The 27154-nt window shown below is 49.6% G+C and overlaps 1 protein-coding gene across 1 annotated transcript; it reads right to left on the bottom strand.

Moving 5' to 3' along the window:
• Nucleotides 1–386: 386 nt before the first annotated feature.
• map3k12 (mitogen-activated protein kinase kinase kinase 12) lies at nt 387–27154 on the bottom strand (the record flags this gene model as incomplete). The annotated part of the gene is made up of 13 exons (XM_084333571.1): nt 387–554; nt 2053–2341; nt 16695–16762; nt 17144–17897; nt 18031–18165; nt 19913–20029; nt 20383–20492; nt 21839–21947; nt 22295–22453; nt 23106–23264; nt 24210–24401; nt 24687–24870; nt 26665–27154. 13 exons carry the CDS (start codon nt 27152–27154, stop codon nt 387–389), a joined length of 2934 nt encoding a protein of 977 aa, XP_084189697.1.

Raw genomic sequence — 27154 nt, 5'->3', positions numbered from 1 at the left:
GTGCGCCTGCCTGCCTGTGTGTGTGTCTCTGTGGGACGTCTCTTTTTGCTGAACTGGACCAGTGTCCAAGGTACCTGGGTTATCATCATATTGACCTAAAACAGCTCTTATCAAAAAACCCTACTTAACTGAAATTACATTTAATCTGACGTCACAAGCTGCCAAAAGATCCGCTGCTGTCAGCTTATGACAAATCTCCTCATGTCGTCTGATGTAACCTAACAAACCTCAGATGATGGTGTCAAACTTGTCATAATCTGAGTTGTGTAGTAAGTATTTGACCCCTCGTGACAACAGTAATGCACTGCATTGAGCGGACTGGTGGTGCAGGCTTGTGATTGGCTGTTCACTGTAAGGTAAACTGTAGTTCTATAGTGTCCAGTGGTCTACGGGGGGCCTTGCGGCGGGGACCCCTGCTGGGCAGCTGGTTGAGAGCCGGACAGAGGCAGCACCCAGGCCCCGGCGCTGCTGGGGGGCCGACTGGGCTCCCCGCTGCCAGACTGGTCCAGCTCCACGCTGTCACAGTCCGAGTCATCACACAGCAGGCCCCGACTCTACAGGACGGAGAGAGAGGCACACAATAGAATAGAATAGAATAGAAATACTTTTATTATCCCGAGGGAAATATGACACTGCAAATCGCTCACATTAAACATTTAGACAGTCACGAATAAGAATAACAAAACAAATTGCCTAAGAATAAGAATAGAATAAAATATACAGTAAATAAATACAGTAAAAATATACTGAAGTCTACAGTAGGTGTAATATTGCACAGTGCTGTTTCAAAAGTAAGAGTCCAGGAAGATGGTAACTGTCACTCTGTGCTCAGTGATGCAGTGAGGCACAATGATGCATTGTATAGTCTGATGGCTGTCAGCCTGTCGGAATGAAGGACTTCCTGTGCCGTTCAAGTGCTGCATTTAGGTAGTGTGAGCCTAGCACTGAACAGGCACACAAACACACTACAGGTCACTTTAGGAAAACACAACTGTATGTTTTTGTATAGCATAGTTAGTATAGTTAGTATAGTATAGTTAGTTACATATAGCATAACTGTATATTGTATAGTATATTGTATTAGTGTGTATAGGACTCATTACCTTTAATTCGTAAGCTTAGCATTGTATTGTATTTTATCTTAGTAGCTTTTATCATGTCTATTATAATCTATTCTATTTTATTCCATTATTATTTGTATTTAATAAAAAAAAAATTGCACAATCAAGGCGGGCATGGCCACCTTTATTTCACTACATGTCTCGTGTATGTGACTAATACATCTCTTGAAATATTGAGGAAGGAGCAGAGAAAGATTTTAATACCTGACCTGAAGCGGTTTTGGAAGTAAGTGGCGATAAGACTTATAAACACAGAACTAAATGGTAAATGGTGCATTTATATAGTAGCCTTTATCCAAAGCGCTTTACAATTTGTTCCTCACATTTTACCCATTCACTCACACACATGACGGCGGAGGCGACCATGCAAGGTGCCAACCTGCTCAAGGACACTTCGACACACTGCCAGGGAGGAGCGGGATTTGAACCGAGAACCTCCAGATTACCAGACGACTGCTCTATACCTCCCAAGCTCTACCTCCCGAACTCTATTCGGGTTCAGTGGAATTCCACCAATTCTTTAAATTCACTTGATTCGTGATTCTTTCATTTGTGACATCACCCGGATGTCAAATCTGGGTCTACTCCATAGAAAATGAATGGGGGTGTTGTCACTTTGTGAACCCATACAATGTTTGTGTGAGCCGTTAAACCCAAATGCGGTATAAATCCCGGTTCAGACGGTTAGCGATACTCAACATCACACGGGTGTGAGAACCCCACAGTTTATGGCTTCACAAAATCAATAGCCCCATGATTGGCTGCGTGTAGCAGCCGGGGTGACGTCACAAATCCCAGGATCATCTCTCAGTGGTTTCTAGCTTCAGGAGAAATAACAGTGTGTGAATTCTTAAAAGCCCCGTGGACACGACCTGACAGATATAGAACCCTCTCAAAAGAGTTCTACCGGAACCGACGCTTTTGTTTTCACCTCATTAGGATTCTGACCGGCGTCCAGCTGGGCCTTGCCGCCGCGGCCCGGGGCTCCGTCTCTTTCCGACAGGCCGCCGGGGTCCGTGTTGTCCGCCGGGATCTCCGAGCCCTGGGAGAGGAGGTCGTCGCTGCGGTCGTCCAGCCTGTCGTCGGTGTTGGTGCTGACCACGTCGGGCGTGCCGCTGTGGGAGTGGTCGGTGGTGTGGCCCTCCTCGCCGTCCGACACCGAGAGGTTCTCCGAGCTGAAGGTGGACACCGACGGGCACTTGGTGATGCTGGTCGGACGTCTGGAGAGAGAAAAGAAACCGCCGTCGAAAACCACCTCTTCAAAGTCAAAGTCAACTTTATTCTCATTTCTAAATAAAGTAACATAAAGTAACATACAGGACACAATGTACAGGACTATATACAATATAAACAGTAGTGTGTGTGTGTGTGTGTGCGGGTGTGTGTGTGTGTGTGTGTGTGTGTGTGTGTGTGTGTGTGTGTGTGTGTGTGTGGGTGTGTGTGTGTGTGTGTGTGTGTGTGGGTGTGTGTGTGTGTGTGTGTGTGTGTGTGTGTGTGTGTGTGTGTGTGTGTGTGTGTGTAGGTGTGTGTGCGTGCGTGCGTGTCAGTGGGGGGGGGGGGGGGGGGGGGGTTCTTAGTCCAGAGTGTGGGGGCATAGTAGTAGTAAGAGAGGGGGAGAAAGCTGTGTGTGTGTGTGTGTGTGTGTGTGTGTGTGTGTGTGTGTGTGTGTGTGTGTGTGTGTGTGTGTGTGTGTGTGTGTGTGTGTGTGTGTGTGTGTGTGTGTGTGCGTGCGTGCGTGCGTGTGTGTGTCAGTGGGGGGGGGGGGTGTTCTTAGTCCAGAGTCTGAGGGGGGGGGGGGGGGGGGGGGGGGGGAGATTGTACCGCTTGATGAGGGATGTCACCCATGTTGGTAAATAATAACTAAAGCAAAATTGGATGTGCATTATGCTTCATGTGTTCATTTGTGACTATACTCTTTTTTAATGGGGATGTGGGTGATTTAAGGGTTGAAACTGTGTGGATATCAAACAGGGAATAAAGTGGGTAAAGATGGTTTTAAACGGTTCAATTTATTATTTTATAATATTAGATTATTTTATTCTGCTTAGGGCGATACGTTACTCTGTTGTGCCACCTAGACTAATTACGTCAACACTGTGATTATTGTACTGTAAATGAAGGCTATTTTATTTTATTGAACTATTTTATTGCACTGCACTATTGCACTATTTCACTCTGTCTATTCTATTTTACTAACAATTTTATTGCACTACGCTATTGCACTATTTTACTCTGTCTGTTCTATTTTTTACTCCTTTTATTATTGTCTATTTTAAAACGGCCATAGAATCAAACCCTAAACAAGGTGGCCTATGTACTGCTTATTTTTTATTTTTTGTATTCCTTGCAGAATGAAGAAACGCACGTTTTTGTTGCACATTTTCAAACCATTTAGTTTACATAACTATTTACTATGTAGATTTGGGTGCAATTGAATTGTTGAAGAACTTAAATACATGAATAAAAAGATGCTGAAATGCTGAAACTATCCCTGTGTCATCTGTGTGTTTTGTAAGTTTGATCCACAGTGAGAACCGTCAGTGTTTGGACAGAGATGTATGGTGTTAATATTTTGCCTCCATATTCTCAATTACTTAAATACAGAAGTCGGTCAGTGTTTTCATTTGAATCCAATTATTCCAATTATGACCAATGTCTTAAAGCCTGAAATCTATAAACACTACCCAACTCCTGATACCTTATTGTCATAGACTTAGTAGGGAGGAAAACCGCTCAAGATTTACATGACTTTGGGAGCTCTACGGGAACATGAGCGTTCGAAGCAGAATTGGTGTGTGGGGGGGGGGGGGGGGGGGGGGGGGATTATTTACATAATCCTCCCAAACTCCCTGTGACCCGGGACAGTTCAGTCAGCGTTCTTGAACACGCGTCACTCTCTCCTAAAGCTACTGTAGGAGAGAGAACGCTTTAATCAGTGTTGTCACTGGGGATGTGGGGCGGCACGATGGTGTAGTGGTTAACACTGTCGCCTCACAGCTAGAAGGTTGTGGATTCGATTCCCGCTTGGGGACCAGGTTGCCGTGTTGCCAGTTACCCAGGTGGGGTATCTCCTGGGCCTTTCTGTGTGGAGTTTGCATGTTCTAATCTCCCCCTGTGCTTGCAAGGGTTTCCCCTCCTGATAAGATAAACCCAATGGAAAAACATGCACAACAGATCGCTAACGCTGTCGCGTCCCTGACGAAGACGGACAGGAGCACTTGGATTGGTCCCCGGGCGTGGTGGTCGCCGCAGCCCTCGTCTGCCCTTGGGGGGAAGGACGATGGGATGGGAGGTGCAGAGAACATTCCGTCAGCGACTGTGTGTGTGTGTGTGTGTGTGTGTGTGTGTGTGTGTGTGTGTGTGTGTGTGTGTGTGTGTGTGTGTGTGTGTGTGTGTGTGTGTGTGTGTGTGTGTGTGTGTGTGTGTGTGTGTGTGTGTGTGTGTGTGTGTGTGTGTGTGTGTGTGTGTGTTAATCTGATGACAAATAAAGACTTATACTTATACTTGTGTAAAATCCGGGGCTACTCTATAGACAATGAATGGGGCTCTGACTTAGTGAGGTCATGACATGTTTGTGTGAGCTCTTACACACAAATTCAGTGTTAATTCTGGTTCAGACCGTCTAGCCTTGTTAGACCTGCTTACACCTCATTTGCTCACACAAACATTTGATGGCCTCATAAAGTCAGAGGCCCATTAATTGTCTATGGAACAGCACCAGCTTTTACATCCCAGTGACATCACCGATTGGAGGGTTCTAGCTTGAGAGAGTGGTGCGTGTTCACAAACACTGACTCAACTGTCCTAGACCGGTTAACCGTCTGTAGTGTGGTAGTGAAAGGGTTAATAGTCTGTAGTGTGGTAGTGAAAGGGTTACCCTTCTGTAGTGTGGTAGTGAAAGGTTAACCGTCTGTAGTGTGGTAGTGAAAGGGTTAACCGTCTGTAGTATGGTAGTGAAAGGGTTAACCTTCTGTAGTGTGGTAGTGAAAGGTTAACTGTCTGTAGTGTGGTAGTGAAAGGGTTAACCGTCTGTAGTGTGGTAGTGAAAAGTTAACCGTCTGTAGTGTGGTAGTGAAAGGGTTAACCTTCTGTAGTGTGGTAGTGAAAGGTTAACCGTCTGTAGTGTGGTAGTGAAAGGGTTAACCGTCTGTAGTGTGGTAGTGAAAAGTTAACCGTCTGTAGTGTGGTAGTGAAAGATAACCTTCTGTAGTGTGGTAGTGAAAGGTTAACGATAGGTTATGTAGATAACCTAGTTATATTAGTATTGGCTGAGCGTCCCGCTCTGAGCCTTATGAGATACCCCTTATCTCCTATGACACCTACTGTATCCCCAACGAACAACTACATGCACCCACACCTGTATGGGGCCCCGCCCCTATGGAGGCGTAGCCCATATAACCATGACTCTGGTCACCAAACACCCTTCCTCGCCAAATCCCGTTCCAGGAAAAGATCCCTCAAGAGGGAACTCAGGGCCGCGCAGAGCGGGGTGACGCTCAGCCAATACTAATACAACTAGGTTATCTACATAACCTATCGTTATATATCGTATTTGCTTATCGCGTCCCGCTCTGAGCCTTATGAGATATGGGGAAGAGCGGACGCGAGACCCGACAGATGTACCCCCTGAGGACCCGTAAGCCCACATCAAGGGGTGCAGGGAGCCCTGTCACCCCATCCTTCCTAATGAAGGGGGGGCGCAGTCAACTCCACCTGAATGCGAACAAGAGGGAACCAGAACCCCTTGAACACACCGTACAGGCGGAACCACGTGTGACTCAACACACTGTGGCCCATACCCATACACTCCTGCTACCCGACCAAGAACGGGAAGCAGGAAAGGCCACAGACCCCAGAACCGCCTGGGAGACAGAACCCCCGGTCATGTCCATGAGGTAAAAACCTTACAAAGGGACCCGGGGAGGACCATGAAGCTGCAGCACAGATGTCCTCCACCGAGGCCCCACCCAGGAGAGCGGCAGAAGCAGCCACTCCACGAGTGGAGTGCGCCCTGACGCCCCCAGGGGGATCCTGCCCAGCCAACGTGTAGCAGAGGGTAATGCCCTCGCACAACCAATGGGACAGGCGTTGCTTCGACAGTGCCTTACCAGCACGAGCCCCACCGTAACAGACAAAAAGCTGGTCGGTAACCCTGAAGTCCTGAGTACGGCTGAGGTAAATCCCCAAAGCACGGACTGGACATGACAGGTGAAGGCCCGCATCTAACTCACTAGTGTGAGGAAGAGGACGAAACGCCTGAACCACAATATCCCGGGAGCGGAAGGAACTCCGGATATTTCTTCTTTTTTTTTTTAAACTTTGGCCATTTCCCTGGCTCTTTTATACGTTTATCGCATTTATACTTGGTCAAGTTCGACCGACAGAAGCAGGCTGAAAGGGTTCAGATGGGGGAAGACACTCTGGGAAAGGCACAGCTGCAGTCCGGGATTCGAACTCGCTCAGCCCCAGATCCGCGCGAGCGCGGTTGTCCACGGCGCTGAAATAGCACTCGCGGTACGTGGTGAGCTACTGGAGCTCCCCCCTCCTCTCCGGATATTCTTAGGCACGAAAGCAGGATTAGGTCGCAGAGTGGCACCGCAATCGGTCCGAAAAGACAGGCACTCTGGACGTACCGAGAGAGCACAGAGCTCACCTACGCGTTTAGCGGAAGTGACAGCCAGTAGGAGCGCGGTCTCGAACGACAGCTGTCCCAACGGTGCCTGCTCGAGCGGCTCAAACGGGGCCAAGGACAACCGACCAAGGACCAATTGAAGATCCCAAGTCAGAGCCAAGGAGCGTTGCACCGGCTTAACGCGTCGAGCGACAAGCAGGAAACGCTTCACAAGAGGGTGGCTGAACAAGACATCCCCTCAAACCCCTCATGATAGGAGGATATAGCTGCTGCATATACCCTCACCGTCGAAGCCGACAGTCTATCAAGGAGAGACTGGAGGTAACTAAGGACAGCATCCAGGGGGCAGGAGACTGAGTCCCGGCCCCCCGCCTTACACCACACTTGGAACATACGTCATCTGCCCGCGTAAGCGCGACAGTGGAGGGAGCATGCGCATTCCAGATGGTAACACCATCAGGATCAAGAACCTGCGCCCCTCAACGTACCCGTCCCAACAACTGACCTAACAGATGTATGGGGAAGAATCCCTGGCGGCACAGCATCGGTCCCAGACCTGCCTGGCCATGTCCAGACGTAATCCTCACCCGTCAGGATGAGGACCGCCCCGCGACAGTACACCTGCACCCACATTCTCCCTGCCGGGGATGTGGGGAGCCCTCAGGCCGCACAGATGGAGGACGCCCATAGCCAGCCGCCCGCCGCCCTGGTGCAGACAGGGGGAGCGTACTCCTCCCTGTCTGTCGATACACGACACTGACGTCGTATCGTCCGTCCTGATCAACACCATTTGTGGACCAGAAGGATCGCTTTCAACACCAACACATTGAACGTAGCGCAGACCGGGCAGCATGGTTTGCCAGCTGCCCCCTACTGCGTTGGCCCGACGCGTCACCAGCGAGGGAGGCGTCGGTGAAAACGCGACGTGAGACAGCGCCGTAACCGTCCTAGGACGGAACCTCCCGAGCGTGTTGACAACACGCTCTGAGATGGATGCCCACAGCCCTCCAACCGTTGACTGGGAAGAGGAGTACTCTACATCCAGTCTACAGCAACCCCAGGCTGGTAGAGACCTGCCTGGTACGAGACCTGACGATCCACCTTGACTGCGAAGGACCAGAACGTCATCAGGGCAGAACACTCCGTAACCCCTGACGACGCAGAGGCCCCAGTGCGGCCTCCACGCACTTGGTGAAGATGCGGGGAGCCAGAGAAAACCGAACGGCAGCCTCTGGTACTCATACGCTAACCCTGCAAAGGAAGCGTAGGTAAGCCCTAGGATGGAAGATCGGAGATGCGCATACGCATCCTACAGGTCTATGGAGGAGAACCAGACCCCCACCTGACAGTGTTCAACAGGTAGGAGACGATCCAAAAAATGCTGAACCTTCCCATGGGACAGGTCCAGCCTGGGTCTTACACCCCTCCCTCCCTTCTCAGGCAGAGAACACCGGGAGGAGAACGCCACGACGATGGCTTGCTTCGTCCACAGAGATTGGATCTCGTTGACCAGAGCTGTCACTGCTGGAGACCCTGACAATAGGGTCTGTACCAAACCTGAAAACGGGTGGGGTTGTGTAAACACAAGTCCCCGCCTCAGCGTTCTCTCCATCCACCTCGACATATGGTACTGCCGTAGTCATATGTGACCACACTCCCAACGCACCCGCCGTCACGTGGCGCAGGTCCGCCAGGAACTGTAGATAGTTGGCCCGGTCCCCCCGCTGTGCGTAGCCAACCCTGGAACCGTGCGAGCAGCGCGTTCCGTGTCGGAACAACTGACCCTGACACCACCCACGAGGCAATCGCACCCAAGGGGGAACCCCGACAGAAAGGGCCGGTCTGATACGGGGAGCTTCCGATGAAAAAAGCCCCCCCACTGAACACCCCTCCAGAACATGCTGAGGAGTTGTTCTGCAGCCGGACATGCAAGGTGTAAGGCCCCCATGGGTTCCTACACACCGTAGCCCTGCAGTGATATTACTACCACCCCAAATCACGTGTGCCTGCGACCACTTGCCAATATTTCAGGAGTGGGAGGCACCAACATGATACCTGGCCTGGCGAAGGCGAGGCCGGGGAAGCCCGCACTGTGTGCCTCAAAAGGTTTCGAGCCCCCCTGCTGACAACACTTAAGTTGACAGACGTAACACCAGGCTCAACCAACACAGCTCAAGGTGTGGGAGCCGCTTGACAGCACAACATTCTCACGGACAGACCCAGGCTCAGCCATCAACTGGGTGTCAGCCCCTGTCCCCATGAGAAGCGAAAGGGGGGCCGCCCGCGCATCAACGAAGGCACGCGGCCCGCAGCCAAAGGAAACAATCCAAGCCCACTTTTTCCGCTGGTGTTAGGGAAGGGAGTGATCGGAGAGCGGGCTGCTCGCGGCAGGACGGTGACGGCTTGTTTGTTCAAGCCGAACCCATTCTACATGGCCGATCCCTCGGCCGCCAAGGCTGTCGGCCTTGTGGACACCTGTCGAATCAACGCCCAGGATACCTCCGGCGGGGGAAAACATGGCCGCCTGTCGAGGGCCTCGTCATCGCCGCTGACGAGGCCGTGCTCTCTCTTCTTCTGGCTGTGCGGTGTGAGGCGGTGTAGGGCCTAGGACAATACCACCCGCGCTCCAGCAGAAGACCAAAATCCCCTGCGGAGAGGGGAACCCTGAGCGGTTATAGCTTGCGGCTGGGTCAAAGCTAATAACGTCAACAACCTCGCGCGATGTGTCGACGTCGGCTGGCCCTCAAGGCCCCGCCACCAGACACAATTTTTTTAATAGAAAAAAACAGCAATTCGAACACAGTTCTAATCGTTGCCAATTCCATACCGTGGCGGTACAAGCTTTAACCCACCAGCCACTCACCAGGCCGACCCACCCATGGCGTCGGCCGGGCGGGGCACTGTTTCAATATGTCAAAAACAAAGGACTGATGTTAACACGGAGCACCAGTGGTGGTTGCAAACAGCAACCTCCACTGTGGTGTGCACCATGAAAGGGTTAAATGAATAAAAGAACTAAACCACAAAATACTGTAGAATCAGAAAACCCATACACACAACGTTAAGGGGAGGCGGACCAGAGCGAACTAGTCCCGCCTTCATTCAAAATATTCACAACAGCACACCAGCCCTAGCTTAGCCCATTTACCAAAAAAGGTAAACAAAGCCCCCCCCCCGCACTACTCCCCCAGTATACCGATTGACCGTCAGTATGAATGGTTGAGAGGAGAGAAAACTGTAGCAAGACAGACCTTCTCATAGCAGAGTGACAGAACGAAACAATAGCCCACTACACAGGGCCGCCTCAGGGGGTGGGGGGCCTCGCGTTTAAATTCGCACAGGGCCTCACATTTCTCCCAGGCGGCCCTGCCCCTATACTACTACAGCCTAGCGTGAGGCGATGTGGGACCCAGATCAACAACCGCCTGCGCACAGACACGCAACATGTTTACCATGTCGGCTGGACCCATAGCCCCACTACCCGACGCCAATGTGGATAGGAACTAGCCAGCTGAGCCATAACCCGCCGTTAAGTCCCATCCTGCAGTAATATAGCTCTACTGCTACACCGCCGAGCTCGCGCATCGCCCCAGATGGGGACACCGTTCCATAGACCCCGCCGGAACACAAGGTAACATACCTGGCTAGGCTACCTAGCCACGGCCTACCCTGTTGTCAACCCATTTACCCGAAAAAAGGTAAATAGGACTCAGCAAAAAAAACCACAACAGCTACCGACTGACCTTCATTGATGAACCGGGCAAGAGGAGGGAGAAGTGACAACATCTCACGGCGGAGACATTAGAACAGCGTAGCAGTTAGCAGTAGTAGTAGCATGTGGCATTAGCGATAGCATGTAGCATAGCATTAGATGTTTAGTAGCACGACCAAGACAGCTTGGAAACCGTTCCCTGCAGTGAACGTTCACCAAACCATCCTGCCCCCGGCGCCAACACACAACATGGTTGTGTAACAAAACAAACCAGCATTACTAACACTAATACCCATGCCTGAAGACACAGGGCCTACCTGGGTACAAGCTGGCCCGACAGCCAATCTTGTACAGCTGAACCTCGATCTGCTGTCATCAGACAAGGAACATCAACATAGGCCCGTCGTGTCGCCGAAAACATGCGTCGAAGATGCCAGGGGCCAGCAACCTCCGGTAAGCTTTCAACATTATGACTCTGATCTGTTTCATCCTGCTAGTTACGTATGGTGCACGCAGCCAGTACGCTGGAATGAAAATAGAGGAAGGGTGTTTGGTGACCAGAGTCATGGTTATATGGGCTACGCCTCCATAGGGGCGGGGCCCCATACAGGTGTGGGTGCATGTAGTTGTTCGTTGGGGATACAGTAGGTATCATAGGAGATAAGGGGTATCTCATAAGGCTCAGAGCGGGACGCGATAAGCAAATACGATATATAACCTTATGTAGTGTGGTAGTGAAAGGGTTAACTTTCTGTAGTGTGGTAGTGAAAGGTTAACCTTCTGTAGTGTGGTAGTGAAATGTTAACCGTCTGTAGTGTGGTGAAAGGGTTAACTGTCTGTAGTGTGGTAGTGAAAGGGTTAACCTGCTGTAGTGTGGTAGTGAAAGGTTAACGTAAGGTTATGTATATAACCAAGTTCTGTGAGTTATGGTGCGCTCAGCACCAGTAGCACTGTACTTCACTTCGTGTACATACACTGAATAAAAAAATTCCACCATGTACCTTTACATCCCAACATTCGTCTGGCCACACCCCCATCCGCTTACCTTCATAAGCCGGTGTGTGGTCACCTACTCGCCTCCTTCCCAAACTTTCACCACAAGGCGAGATCAAGGGCCGCAGCGGCGTCTGATGCTGAGCGTCGCCATAATTCATAGAACTTGGTTATATACATAACCTTACGTTCTATTTCATTATGGCTTTCGCTCAGCATCATCTGCGCAAGAGAGGCTGAGCGGGAGCCATAGCCCGACAAATGTACCCCGCTGAGGCCCCCCACAACCATCAGACCGGGGAGGACCGAGCCCCCCGACCCTCCCTAATGGAGGATACCCCCCCTATTGGAGGCTTACGGGAGGGAGACGGATCCGACCGTGCGAAGAGGAACTCAAGCAACTCAACGCACAGGGTGAGCAGACCGTGGCTTGACCCCACGACTACACACACGCACAACCCGCATGCCACCAGGGAACGAACGGAAGGAACAACCTCGTTACTGCCCCCAAAATCACGGGGTCAAGAGCAAACCCAACCCCGTGGCAAGGCCGTATCAGCGGAGCGCGAAGGAAGACCCAGACCCACTGAAGGGACTGGATCCCCTGGAAAAAGGGGGCCCGGAGAGGTCAATGACGCCAGGCATCAAGACCCCACCAGGTGGTCATTTAAGGACACCGCCCCCCACATCGCCAGCGTATTCGGATAAGGCCCCTCCAAGAGCGGGCCCTTTCCCCCCAATAGCACACCGCCTGGCACACTGACCCTGCAGAACAGGCAGTCAGCATGGCCGTAAGCACTCAAAAAGGTTAACCAACGGAAGCAGGCAGCGCACCGGGGAAACCAGGCAACAGGCTGTAACCTGAGCCTGGAGCACTGCGGACGAGACAGGCGCCAAAGGAGTCAGCTGAAAACAGCCCCCCCGGCGGAAGGGGCGTATGCTGGCGTTGTTGATTACCATGACAAAGCCTCCATTAAAAAAAAAAACACCCAGAGGGGTCGAGGCAGAGAAGGCTGACATGATTGGCAGACGTCATGAACGTGCAGGGGCACACTCAACCGGGCAACCCGGGAGTTGACTCTGCTCCAACATACCAGGGAATCAACTACCCTCTCGGTACAGAAGGTGGTTGTTCCTATAACCCCTCAAGAAAAAACTCCAAAACACACCTGCGGGTATACACCAGCTATACCGCAGTACAAGTGTTTCAGTTTCCAAAAAAGGGTTATCCCAGGCCTACGGTATCAACAAAACTTTACTTCGGACCGGGCCCGGCGGCCCGGGAAGCACACAGGATTACCAGAGGGAGTCCAGAAGACCACCCCAACAGCCCCCTCTTCGCCATGCGTGAGAGAGGAGCGAAAGAAAGGAGAACCAGTCCCTTACAATAGTGCCAGGTACAAAAGAGTACCCAACAAAGGGTCTCCATAACGCCTAACCCTGTGACACCCGGGCCAACCCGGCATTTTTCCCCCTGAAAAAAGCCCAAGTCCCTCAGGGTACCAGCACAGCAGATCTGCATCCCCGGCGGACAACGGGTTAACTGACCTGGACCAGCGTGACCAGAACCAGTCCCGTGCCCTAACCATGCCGACATGCCTACTCCAGGAGAAGGGGCAGATATGCGTGTTGATCTAAAATATGAAAAGAGGGCGCCACCCAGACGGTCTGGCTTGAACCGTGCACGGTGGCCCACCCCCAGGGCGTGAGACCCCTCTACCTATGTTCTGATCTATTCCGTTAACATCCCCCAGATATGAACGAGAATCCGTCGAGACCTAGTAACAGGCTCTCGGAAGAGGAAAAAACCCCCATCCCAGTTGCTTTATAAAAACGCTGTTTTAATAACAAGCAACCAAGGCGTACTAGCCACCCGTATGATTCTTATCAGAAACACCCCGAGCCAGCACTATGCATGCGTCGGGACACAAAACACATCAATGAACAGTCTAACCAGACCCCACATTGATCCCTCAAGGCGCCTGGGAGAACGACAAGAAGGGTGTGGTGCTTCATATACTCCACACTCTTTTATTAAAAAAGAAAGAAACACCGACTGACATGAATCCCACTTGACGCAGCCGAGGATAAAAACTGTTTACATTTTTATATCCCGTCATCCCTACCACAGAGGATAGACGGAACTCCCCAGAGAGACTTCCCACGTGAGCCACAGATTGAAAAAGCCACGGTAACCTTGAGTCATGTGACCAACCGACTCAAGTTACGCGTATATCGAGCGTAGTGAAACCTTAATTCCTACGCTCTATCCCGACACTTTGACAATAACAGACCTTACATACGGGTCTAACTCATGGAAGCCATCGTCCAATAGCAACGTGCGTAGTGATGTGTGCTATGACGGGGGGAAACCCAAGACTCAACGCCTGTGATAGGTGCAGAGTCTGGGAAACCTTCCCCCCCTCCCTGCCAAGCCGTCTAACAGCTTGGCCCTGACTGATCTAATAAGAGAGGAATAAACCCCCTGACCAATCAGAAGAGGGAAGGAGGGGTTTATCCGGTACCCCCTCACAAGCCCAACCCTTGCATACAACAACAACTAGCCATATGATACCTTTAGTAGCAATGCTAATGAATAGCGCAAGCTAATACAATGCACGCTAACCACAGATAATCTGTGAACAGGGTTTATAACAAGACCAAGTCGCGTGTGTGTGAATCCTACACCCGCATCCATGTTGTAACACAGAAAAAACATTGATAGAGAGAGAGAGAACGGCAGAGCCGTGGTACGTTTTCATACGAGCATTACTGCAAACCCAACACAACAGTGTTGTAGCTCAATATCACTGTGTAAGCAACAGAGCACACAACTAGCCTCTACCTTTATGTGGAGATTCAGGCCGAGGCAGAAAAAACCCTTTTTCAACCGAGTGTAGGCTGCAGGCCTTGCTTAAGCTCTAACATGAATGTAACCCTCCTATCAACCCTTACTAGCGAAGATTCACACGTTGCAACCCCATCATATGTTTGGTAAATAAACACACAGTTTGTTAACAAAAAATACAGTCCCCCTTTAGAGGGGACTCTTTATTTTTGAACAAAATCATAGCGGGCCGGGAAGGGAAAAACAGAGGGGGGGGGACCACAGGGGGAAACAGTCACTGGGTCCTAGCAACGCCTGCCACGAGCCGCTCAGGATTTGCCACCTCGTGGAGCACCGGAGGGACGGTAAACGATCGGCGGCTGGTCACGACAATCCCTACCGTCGGCTCCGGGCGTAGATGGGCCGGCTGTCGTAGCGGAGGCGCCCTCTCTCCTCCTGGCCTTCTTCCCCGAAGGTCCAGCAGTGGCGGTGGTGGCAGCGGCGGCCACGGCGGAAGATGCTCGACGACGTGGCGGCCGTCTGACTCCACCGGCGACATCGGGAGGGGGGAAATGAGGCTGGAGCACGGATCGCTCCTCCTGCATCTCTCTGCAAGTCGAGGTCATCCCGAATAGTCCAGCATCGGAGAGGGGTGCCGTCAGAAGTGGAACTTTCTTCTTCTCCGGCACACGCGCCTGCTCCAGCCAAAGGTGGCGCTGGACCAGAGTTGCCAGGGCGCGCACTTTCCCAGCGGCTATAGCCTGCGGCTGAGTCAGATGCAGGATGGCTCCTGCCGACTGGGCGAGCTGGTCATGTTGTACATCAGTCAGCTCCGTGCCGCCCGTCAATATCCCGGACATGAATCTCGCCAGCTGCGCGATGTTAGACGCGGCAGCTAGAGATTGTGTTCCAGTGATAAATGACTGGTCGCTCCAATATGCCAACCGCCTCGCCGATTTCCCTTGAGGAACCGGCTTCCGTAACGGCTCCCACACCACCTCCGGACAAAGGAGCGCCGCCATCGGCCTATCAAGCCGTGGCACGCCCTCCTTCATACCGTCGACCAAACCCGCCACCCGCGTGACTTGCACGTAGGCAGGAGTAAGGCCTATGATGTGGGAGACCACCTGGCCCTGACGGACATAGGCCGCCATTGAGGGGAAAAATGGGTAGACAACGTCCACCCTTCTCACCGGGCGACGTTGCCATAGATGACCTATGAGATCATCAGGGACAGGAACAGGCAGTGGCTGCGGCAGCGGTACGCCGTTTGCGACTGCCGCCGCCGCCATGAGCTCGGGAAACAAAGCACGCAGTTCCCCCTGCAGACTTTCCTCCTCCGAGCCCGCATCCCTCACATACAGCAGGCTACTACTGGTCAAGGAGCCACACTCCGATGTGGCTGATAGCAGGGCATCCCGCCGACGAGTCAGAGGTTCTACCCCAACGTCTTCGAACGAGGCGCCCCAAGGAGACATCTCACCCCCCTCCAGTGTTACCTGGACGGGCGGGAGACATGTCTCCACCGGGCCTTCAAATAAGAACCCGTCCGCCTCTATCATGTAGTCCACTGTCTCCATCGGGCATGTAGAGACCGACGCATCCTCACCTGGCTCCAGCAACTCACCAAAACCGGGCCGTTCGCGTCTGCAAGCCACCATCTTGCGACGGGAGCAAGCTGACGCAAAAAGTTTGCGTCTCAAATCCCCCGCAACCAAGGGAACCGGCCGCCCAACAGCGGACGATTCCCCGGAAGCAGAGGAACCAGAGCCGGAACCAGGCCATCGCACAGGCGACGGCCCCGGTGCACCAGCTCCTTGGAGAGGCAAACTACCCATCGGACGCCTACCGGGCGTGGCTGCCGACCACGAGAGAGGTCTCAGCCCCGCTCCAAGACGCACGACGGAGGCGGAAATGGAGAACCGCTGGTGAAGAGTAGCGTTGCGAGCGCAACTCACCGAAGTAAACATTATGACTTAGTTTTTTTCTATCGAAATATATGAGAGAAGGAAAAAAAACAAGCAACAATGTAAACACGTCTCAACTTTCTTCAGCTAACAACCTCGTCAAGTGTGGGATCTACCGAAGGCACTTCCTTGTGGTGAAAGTGAAGAAGGAGGCGAGTAGGTGACCACACACCTGCTTATGAAGGTAAGCGGATGGGGGTGTGGCCAGACGAATGTTGGGATGTAAAGGTACATGGTGGAATTTTTTATTCAGTGCTCGTGCACGAAGTGAAGTACAGTGCAGATGATGCTGAGCGAAAGCCATAATGAAATAGAACCGGTACGCATTCATTCTTTGAATAACCTACAACGTATTACCATAATGAAAAGCCATAGAGGAGAGATGGTCGTTATATCCGTGACAGAAGGGAATATATTTCAGCGCTGAAGGACAGCGACTCACCGTCTCCGTGGCAACTCAACCTCGCTGTCAACTTCCCCCTCCTCCTCCTCTGATGACACTCCACGCCTCTGTAGTCAGAGACAGAGGAACAGTCAAGGGACTTAACGCGGAGAGCATTGTGAAACGCAACACAGCTCTACTTTCTATTGCATGAAGGGTGCTTTTATAAATAAAGTTTATTATTACATTTACATTTACATTTTGTCATTTAGCTGACGCTTTTATCCAAGGCGACTTACAAGTTTTGTACAACAAGACAGCAGGAAGGGTACAACTCTATCAGCTGAGTAACAATGTTCATCAAAGTGTTGAGTGCTACGGTGTAGGTTAGTATATTAGGACAAGTGCATGACAGTGAGGTTAGTTAGGGTTAGAGTATTATTAATTAACTTTTATTCGAGACTAGATGTATCGCCTGTTAAACAACGATTAGTACTTGGGCACCGTACCTGTTTACGTGAGATAGCCGCCCTGTACAGGATGGCCGAGGGCGTGAGGTGCTGGCTCCCGATCCCCCCCCCCGACGCCCCTCGAGGCAGCCTCAGCGCGCCGGCTCCCCCCTCCTCCTTGTCCTCCCCGTCGTGGGGCAGGCGAGGAGAGCCCAGGGAGCCCCTCCGCGCGGCCGCGCCCCTCCCGCAGGGGGAGTCCGGGCTGCTGGAGAAGGGGAAAGACGCCGCGTCCTCGCTGGGAGTGTCGCTGCGCGGGGGGGTCTCTGTGAGGTCATCCAGAGCTGCCGCCCCGGCCACTGACCCCCCCAGGCCCGCGGAGGCACTCAGGCTGCCCCCCCTCCTCTCCAGCCCACCGCCGCCACCGGGCTCTCCTGTCCCCTGGACCCCCTCGGCCTCCAGGGCGGCGGCGCGGACGAGGTCCGGGCTGGAGGTGGACAGCTGCCTCTGCTGCTCGTGGCTCGCGCCCCGCAGGGCCACCGCAGCGCTGGGCTCCAGGAGCTGCTTGGAGGGGGGGCCGGTGGCGGAGCCGTTGGCCTGGACAGACGGCGCCGCGTCCCCGCTGGGGGTGGACTGCGTGGCCTTCAGCCCGGCCAGGTCACCGCTGCTGCCCTTGCCGGGCTTGCGGTGGCGGCTCTTCACCCTTCGGGAGCGGCTGGGAGAGGTGGAGCTTCTGTTGAGGCAGGCCGGGATGGTGACCTGCATCACGGAGGAGTCCATCTTGGGAATGATCACCTCAGACTTGAGGATGTCCGGCCTGAAAGAGTACAGGAGGTGATCGGTGAAATATAATGATAAACAAAATGTGAAAACCACATTAATTCCTTGAACCCTGAGGGATTTATGATCCAGGTTATGATCTATATGTGGAGCACATTGATCGATTTGACCTCTTTCCTGAGGGCAGCTTCTGTGGGACGTTTCTCTTCTTGATCAGCTTGTCCACGGAGTTGGAGGAGTTGCTCTGTCTGGAGGTGTAGTGCTTGAGCAGGCCGGGATACTTCTTGTCCAGAGAATGCTCTCTCCTAGGAAATGACCAAATAAATAATAATAATAATAATAATAATAATAATAATAATAATAATAATAATAATAATAATAATAATAATAATAATAATAATAATAATAATAATAATAATAATAATAATAATAATAATAATAATAATAATAATAATAATAATAATAATAATAATAATAATAATAATAATAATAATAATAATAATAATAATAATAATAATAATAATAATAATAATAATAATAATAAAATAATAATAATAATAATAAACTTTATTTGTATAGCACCTTTCATACAAGAATTGCAGCTCAAAGTGCTTCACAGCAGAAAAAAACTGTTTAAAACAGTTTAAAATCAGACAGTATTTCCTCCTGTTTGATACCCAATTTGACCCTTTGAACTTCCCTCTCAGGACAAATAAATAAATAAATAACTGTATATAAACATAAAATAAAAGAAACATTTGACCCTATCTCTAGTATCCTAAGCTCTACCCTCATACCGTATTCTGCATTATTTGGATAGATCTGAAAAGAATATCATCATAATAATATGTATTGTAATGGCATGTATGATACATTCTCAAGTAATAATAATAACCCTTTGAGGTGAGTTTTACTTATTATTCTTCTTCTTGTTATTTTCCAAACATTACTTCAAAATTATATCTTTCAATGATTTCAATCGCTGAAATCACTTTAAATAATTTCAACGATTCTATCTTCTGATTTCAAATCACCAGTGACCATTGTGACATCATGATTCTCTCAAACATTCCCTCGGAATTATATCTTTATTCATGATTAACAATAATTATCATTGCCATTAGAGTGTTTAAATAAAATAAAAAATAGAATCACACCAACGGTGTGATCGTACACCTTAAAGGGTTATTAAGTACTGTATAAGTAATATAAGTAGTAAATAATAATAACTTCCATTACATGGTGCTGAATATCACTCCTGTCAACAGGCAGATGAACAGAATACCAGTCTCTGTTTGGGTTAACACTTTCACTACCACACTACCCTAACCGTCTGTAGTGTGGTAGTGAAAGGGTTAACCTTCTGTAATGTTACCCCTCTGTAGTGTGGTAGTGAAAGGGTTAACCTTCTGTAATGTTACCCCTATGTAGTGTGGTAGTGAAAGGGTTAACTGTCTGCAGTGTGGTAGTGAAAGGGTTAACCGTCTGCAGTGTGGTAGTGAAGGGGTTAACCTTCTGCAGTGTGGTAGTGAAAGGGTTAACCTTCTGCAGTGTGGTAGTGAAAGGGTTAACCGTCTGCAGTGTGGTAGTGAAAGGGTTAACCGTATGCAGTGTGGTAGTGAAAGGGTTAACCTTCTGCAGTGTGGTAGTGAAAGGGTTAACCTTCTGCAGTGTGGTAGTGAAAGGGTTAACCTTCTGCAGTGTGGTAGTGAAAGGGTTAACCTTCTGCAGTGTGGTGGTGAAAGGGTTAACCTGCTGTAGTGTGGTAGTGAAAGGGTTAACCTTCTGTAGTGTGGTAGTGAAAGGGTTAACCTTCTGCAGTGTGGTAGTGAAAGGGTTAACATTCTGCAGTGTGGTGGTGAAAGGGTTAACCTGCTGTAGTGTGGTAGTGAAAGGGTTAACCTTCTGTAGTGTGGTAGTGAAAGGGTTAACCTTCTGTAGAAAGGGTTAACCGTCTGCAGTGTGGTGGTGAAAGGGTTAACCTTCTGCAGTGTGGTGGTGAAAGGGTTAACCTTCTGTAGTGTGGTGGTGAAAGGGTTCATTGATGGATACCTCTGCAGCTCCTTCTCCTTGAGCTCCAGCTGCAGCATGACGGCGTTGAGCTCCACGTACAGGTTGTTGGCCCGCTCCAGCTTCCTCTCGTAGTGCTCACGGATGTCCAGCGCGTGCCTGAGAAGAAAGAGAGGAAATAAAAAGCCTCCCAATGACATCATGTTTCCGCATAAGAGAAAACCCAAATGCTCCACAATAGAAACGCACTCTAGGCATTTTTTTTTCTTCTTTTTTTTCTTTTATCGTCAAGGGTGGATAAAGGAGGGACATTGGGAAAAATAGGACAGAGTGAAAGTGTCCTTATAAAATATTCGACGTGTCCCTTATAAAAGCACACTTGGTGACAATAACGGTGTGTATTGCTGTTTTGTGTGACTATAGTGGCATTGCCTGCAGCGAGAGAGTAATTACCGCGAGGACCTGTTGTAAAGATCTAAAGGGGGAAGAGTGATTGTGTCTGGAGAACAGACCTGAGCTCGTCTCGGCGCCGGTTGATCAGCTCCTCGTCCAGCCGGTGCAGACAGGTCCCTTCCGATTTGATCTTCTCAAAGTGCTGCTTCACTTCCTCCCGCCACTCAGCCTGTGGAGCGTGCATTTGGATTGTACACCGAATGTGTCAAGGCAGAATAAAAACCTCTAAGGAGCTGGTGGTGGACTTCCGGAGGGGCAAGAAGAGGCCCCCCCCGATTCCCATCACCATCCGAGGGGAGGAGGTGGAGGTGGTGGACTCATATAAGTTCCTTGGGGTACACCTGAACAATAAACTGGACTGGTCGGATAACACAGAGGCCCTCTACAGGAAGGGACAGAGCAGGCTGTTCTTCCTGAGGAGACTCAGGTCCTTCAACGTGTGCAATAGACTGCAGCAGTCATTTTACCAGTCTGTAGTGGCCAGCGTCCTCTTCTATGCTGTGGCATGCTGGGGGGGCTACATCAACTCAAGGGACACCAACAAGCTCAACAAGCTGGTGAGGAAGGCTAGCTCCGTGGTGGGAGTCGAGCTACCTAGACTAGAGGTGATGGCAGAGAGGGGGATGAGAAGGAAGCTGGCTGCCATCCTGGAGAACCCCTACCTACTACTACGACGAGCTAGTCAAGATGAGAAGCACGTTCAGCCACAGACTCATACCCCCCCGACACTCAACTAACCGCCTCGGACAGTCCTTCATACCAGCGGCCATCAGGCTCCACAACAGTGGGCAGCGACTGCTGCCAGACATTGACCTAGAACTAATAGGAACCCAAGGAGGACAATAACACTATACCTTAGGCATACTGCACCTTATGTGGATACTGTGATACTGTGAATAATGTATATTTCAGTTAGTTAGATAGTAAATTATAACACTACCTTATGCATACTGCACCTTATGTGACACTGTGAATACTGTGAATATATATTTCAGTTAGTTAGATAGTAAATTATATTGACCTATTTGTTTACACTGCTTGTGTTGTTTTTACTACCTGTACCCCCCCCCCCCCTTCCCCCATGCTGCTATGATGCCTGAATTCCCCCAAGGGGATCAATAAAGGAATATCTTAAAAATCCAATTCCGTTTTCATTCTTTTCTTGATATTTCACTGTTATTAATACACACTTATATCATACAGTAATGTTAAATAACTGCCAGATATTGAAAGATGAAGTAAGAAAGGAAAAAAGGGCAAAAGCACTTACTCCTAGGACATTCTTTGACAATTGTACAGCCCAAAATACATAAAAGATCCAGGCGGGAATTATATGGTGGCAGGTGCCTGACCGAACAGGTAGACTAAGAACAAATCCCTATTTACTTGGTGATAAGGTTCTATGTGCACACGTGTGCATGTATGTACCTGCGTTTGTCTGCATGCATGCAAAATACGCCTGTGTATCCCTGGTGCGATCAACCTTTTTGATCTGCACGGGCGGTTAAATAGTACCTGAGAATTGAAGTATGTCTCCTGCGCCGTGGAAAGCAGATCGGCCGATGCTATATCCAGATGGAGGAGGATCTGACGGAAAGACGGCCTGTTCCTGGGCTTGCAGTTCCTGCAAAGCCAAGGATAAAATTATTTTCCGAGGGACAGCTTTGTATGTTTACGATGTGAAATCAATAAAGGTCTGCATAGGCCTTATTTACCTGCAGAGGTTCTGGACGAGAAACAAACGCCTCCTCTGGTGTCTATCCTTTATCCCCTGCTGTTCATGTCCCTGCCTCGCGTAGTCTATCCATTATCCCCCGCTGTTCATGTCCCTACCTCCCCTGACGTCTATCCTTTATCCCCCGCTGTTCATGTCCCTGCCTCACGTAGTCTATCCTCTTTTCCCTCCCCGTCACTCGCAGATTCCACTTGTTTCGTTAAACCCTCTCCTTGCGTCTCCACGTTGACACTCACCAGCACTGTCTGAGGAGGATCTTGAAGCCGTCAGGACAGCTCTCCGGGATGGGCAGCTGGAGGCTGTTGTTGCCCACCCCCCAGATGATAGCGGAGGAGTCCACGTCCTTATATGGGACCGCTCCGGTGAGCATCTCCCAGAGGACCACTCCAAAGGACCTAGGACATTGCACGGCGTTTGGTTATACAGGTGTATCTATCTGTAGTTGTACCAGGGGGTGTTTGGTAGTTGTTTCATTGATTGTGGTAACTTAAAGGAACACGCCAACTTTTGGGGAAATTAGCTAATTTGCCATCTACCCTGGAGTTAGACAAGCAGATACATACCCTTTTCTTCTCTGTGCATGCATTAGGCTTAGGGAACAGCCGCACCGTTAGCCTAGCTTAGCGTCATTCACTGGAAGTAGGTGTGCCAGTGTAGCCTAGTTCCCAACAGTCACAAAATACAATCCAAATACAACTCCAAAACGTTCCTGTAAAACATGTTGTGACCTGTGTATTTACCACATGGAGAAATAAAATAAAAATTATTAGACATTTTCGTTTTTCTAAGCAGATATATCCTTTTTGCCTGGGGGCAGTGATTTCATCACCTCAAAAGCCCTGTTTTTCAACGGTGCCGCTGTTCCTTAAGCTTAATGCATGCACAGAGAAGAAAAGGGTATGTCTCTGCTTGTCTAACTCCAGGGTAGATGGCAAATAAGCTAATTTCCCAAAAAGTTGGCGTGTTCCTTTAAGATAATATAGTCTTTCATGATGATATTTGTCGCAAATGATGTGTATAACCAAACAGAAAGGAAATCAGACTCACCAGATGTCTACCTTTTCTGACACAGGCTCGTTCCTAATCACCTCAGGGGCCATCCAGGCCACTGTGCCGGCAAATGACATCTTGGTACTTTTGTCACTGAGCTCCTTAGAGGTGCCAAAGTCAGAGATCTTCACCAGGTCATCGTGTGTAATCAGCATGCTGGAGAAGACAGGTCAACACAAAGTAAACACAAGATAAACACTCTAGGTCAGTGGTTCTCAAACTACGGGTCGCGAACCAAAGTGGGGTCGTGGGTAGGTGACAGTGCATTGAGAAAAAAAATGAATATATATAATAATAATAATAATAATCACATATATATTTTTTATTTTAATGTTCTGACAACATATTTTGGCTAAATATGCCTTTTTATAAATGTGTATTGATAACATAGTGCTGTAAATACATTTTCTAATAAATATGCATGATCAAGTTCAACAACGTGTGCTTTTATTTTGATATTCCTTAATTCCACGTTGAAATTATGCGATACATTAAGCGTGGGGTCGCCAAAGAAAATCCTAAATAAAATGGGGTTGTGGTATAAAAAAGTTTGAGAACCCCTGCTCTAGGTCTTCGTCATGGGACCCAGGCTCATTGAAACACATCACAAACTATATACAAAATGTTACTGCTGTTGTCATGTGTGGGCGACCCGAGCACATATATTAGGATGTGCGAACACCAGAAGAAGAGCCATGACTTAATTTGGGTCCAAAGTTCTGACCTCTAGTTTAACCATTTCACTACCACACTACAGAAGGTTAACCTTTCACTACCACACTACAGAAGGTTAACCTTTCACTACCACACTACAGAAGTTTAACCTTTCACTACCAGTACTGTAGTGTGGTAGTGAAATGGTTAACCGTCTGTAGTGTGGTAGTGAAAGGGTTAACCTTCTGTAGTGTGGTTGTGAAAGGGTTAACCCTTTGTCGTGTGGCAGTGAAAGTGTTAACCTTCTGTATTGTCGCGGTGAAAGGGTTAACCCTGGTAGTGTGGTGGTGAAAGGCTTAAAAGGAGACATTACAGATGTCTCTGCTCTCCTCCTGAGACACGGCTCTCTTGTCATCGGAGCCACTGAGCGGCAGCACGGTGACTCACTTGGGGGACTTGAGGTCGCGGTGGATGATCTTGTGGAGGTGCAGGTAGTTCATGCCCCCGGCGATGCCCATGGCCCACTCCACCAGGAGGGCAGGGGTGATCTTACGGCCGGCCCTCAGCACCTCGTACAGTTGGCCCTGGGCACAGTACTCCATCAGGATACAGTAACACGGGGCCTGGGTGCAAATGCCCCTGGGAGGAAGAGGAGGAGGAAGACAGAGAGGTAAGGAGGCTAGGGTAACGAGTCGAAGAGAGGGAAGAGTATATCAAATGGTGATGATGAACACAGATCTTCTTAATTAACTGTATGCCTTATTATGTTATGCTTTATTTTTTTAGCTGCTTTTTAACAGCAGGGACAACAGTCGAAAATTCGCTTTGGCTAACACTGTGTCACACATTTACATTCATGTTCAGTGCTGTCCCTGTTCAAATAAAGTTGAAACTGAAACTGAAACTGAAGAAGAGCGTCCTCACTTGAAGGTGATGATGTTGGGGTGCTTGAGCTTGCGGAGATGTTTGATCTCGGTCTCTTTGATGTCCCGCACCTTCTTCACGGCCACGTCCTCCCCGCGGTACTTGCCGAGGAAGACCGCCCCCTGCGCCCCGCTGCCCACCCACTGGAGGTCAGAGATCTCCTCAAAGGGAACCTCCCAGGATTCTATATACAGGCCCAAAAACACAAAGCAAAAATGACAAGTCAGGTGGCAACTGATTGATTGATTGATTGATTGATTGATTGATTGATTGATTGATTGATTGATTGATTGATTGATTGATTGATTGATTGATTGATTGATTGAAAATTGTATTAACAGATTGCAGAATGGGTACAATACAGTACGGCTCAATACACACAATTGTTAAGGGGATGCAGACCAGAGAAAGACTTTGGTCTTGTTTACATCAGGGTCCCCCACTGAAGATGAGGTCTCCTCACACAGTGGGGGAACACATGATACACTTACAATATAAACAGGGTGGGAGATTAGACAACAGGCCGGACACATGGTGGCAATTGGCAACTGTTTGTCTCAGTGCCACAAACTCTTTTCACACACATCTCACTGCCTAGTGCATCTGTTGCACACTGGGATGTGCCAGAAGCACTGAAATGAGTCAATCTGGGACGCCGTCATCAACAGCTACCATACTGATATTCCCTTGTGGCGGCATTATCCGCTCAGCAAGATGCCATCAAAGGGAGACACAGAGATAAACAAACAACAGGCAGATTTTCTCAAAAAGGCTAATCTGTTCATCGGCCTCCTCTCTCTGTCACAGTGAGACTACATCCATGAATGACTGAGAGAGAAAAGGCAAGCGGATCAATTCTTTATGAGCTCCTCTGAAGTCTCGAGGTCCCCAAGGACAGGCGACTGTGGAGGCGAATGCACGCGTCACCTCACTGGACCCGCTGTGACTCCTCACTGTAGCCGCTGAGGACCGTGAATGAGCGAGCAGGGCCTCTCTCTCTCTGCACACGTAAGCAGCAGCTGTGCCATGTTGGACAACAGTGGGACGTGACGGTGGTGGTTCACGGGGTGACGATGGAAATGACGGAGAGAGAGACTCGCTTCTACGAGCTCAACCTTTCATCGGTTATAATTAGGGATGTCCGATATTATCGCCCGATATTGGCATTAAAATGTAATATCGGAAAATATCGGTATCGGTTTTCAAAAATATGGTTTTTTTTTCTTTCTTTTTTTTACATTTATTTAACCTTTATTTACCCAGGCAAGCAAGTAAGAACAAATTCTTATTTTATTTATTGTCAACAAAAGTATGCATAATGTTGTGTTAATTCCACAACAAGAGATATGTAATGTTAATTACCTGAAATTATGCCCCGCATATATCGGTATCGGTTGATATCGATATCGCAAATTAAGAGTTGGACAATATAGGTATATCGGATATCGGTAAAAAAGTCAATATCGAACATCCCTAGTTATAATGCGTCACCATGGATACAGGTCTCTAAATCCTGCATTACCATCACTACAATCTTTTTTATTTTTTTGCACTATTGCACTATTCTAGTTCCTGTTATGCTATGCTATAGCAACACTACTATCACCTAAGAAGAGAGATCCCCCCTTGAACGGCCCTTCTAAGGTTTCTCTCCTCCACATTGCCTGTGGTGCATTTTTTCCCCTATTGCTAGGTTTTAGTGAGTTTTCCCTTACCTTCGCGTGGGGTATGTCTGGGAGTGTTTCATTCATTTATTTTAAATTTTTTGGACTTCATGGTGTTTTTGTTTTGTTCTTGATTTATTGTGATGTTTCTTCTTGACTTGTTTAAAGAAGATGTGTCCGGCCCATGGGGACATTAACGTGTGTTGTCGGGCCTTACGAATAAATTTGATTTATGCAATTTACACAAATCAAAACACATGTGGTAATTAGATATCCAACAGGGTGCAGTGGTGTTATATATTCGCTCCACATACCTTCGTGGTTATGCTTGTGTTCAGTGGAGTAGGCCTTTCCGATCATCGTCCAGACTGGTTTCAGGCAGCCAAAGAGTCCCTCCAGAAAACCCACATTCCCAGACTGCAGTCGTATATTGTCCGATTGGCCGCGGATGGCGCCGGCCTCTGAGCTCCGCCCCGCCTCCGCCCCCCCGCTGCCGCCACACTGACAGGCCTCATGGTCATGCAGTTTGAGTACACTGTTGTCAAAGTGAGCCGGGCCTCCATCGCTGGGAGTGGGGCTACAACCGCAGGTGTGGGGACCCCCGCCCGGCGCTCCCTGTCCACCACCTGTGTCAATGGACAACACGTTGCGAATGACACACTGTGTGGGGGTCAGGTCAGTCTCGGGGGTGCAGGCGGGGCTCTCTGCGTCCAGCCTGCAGTAGGGGGGCTCTGAGAGTGGGGTGCTGAAGCCTGAGAGGGAGGGGGAGGGGGCGCGGGGCTCATGGAGACAGGTCCCACTCAT

The sequence above is a fragment of the Notolepis coatsorum genome, assembly GCF_963971535.1.
Source record: "Notolepis coatsorum genome assembly, chromosome: 17".
In the NCBI taxonomy this organism is placed as follows: domain Eukaryota; kingdom Metazoa; phylum Chordata; class Actinopteri; order Aulopiformes; family Paralepididae; genus Notolepis; species Notolepis coatsorum.
Note: the sequence above shows the minus strand (reverse complement) of the source record. Positions and strands in the feature narration are given on the sequence as shown.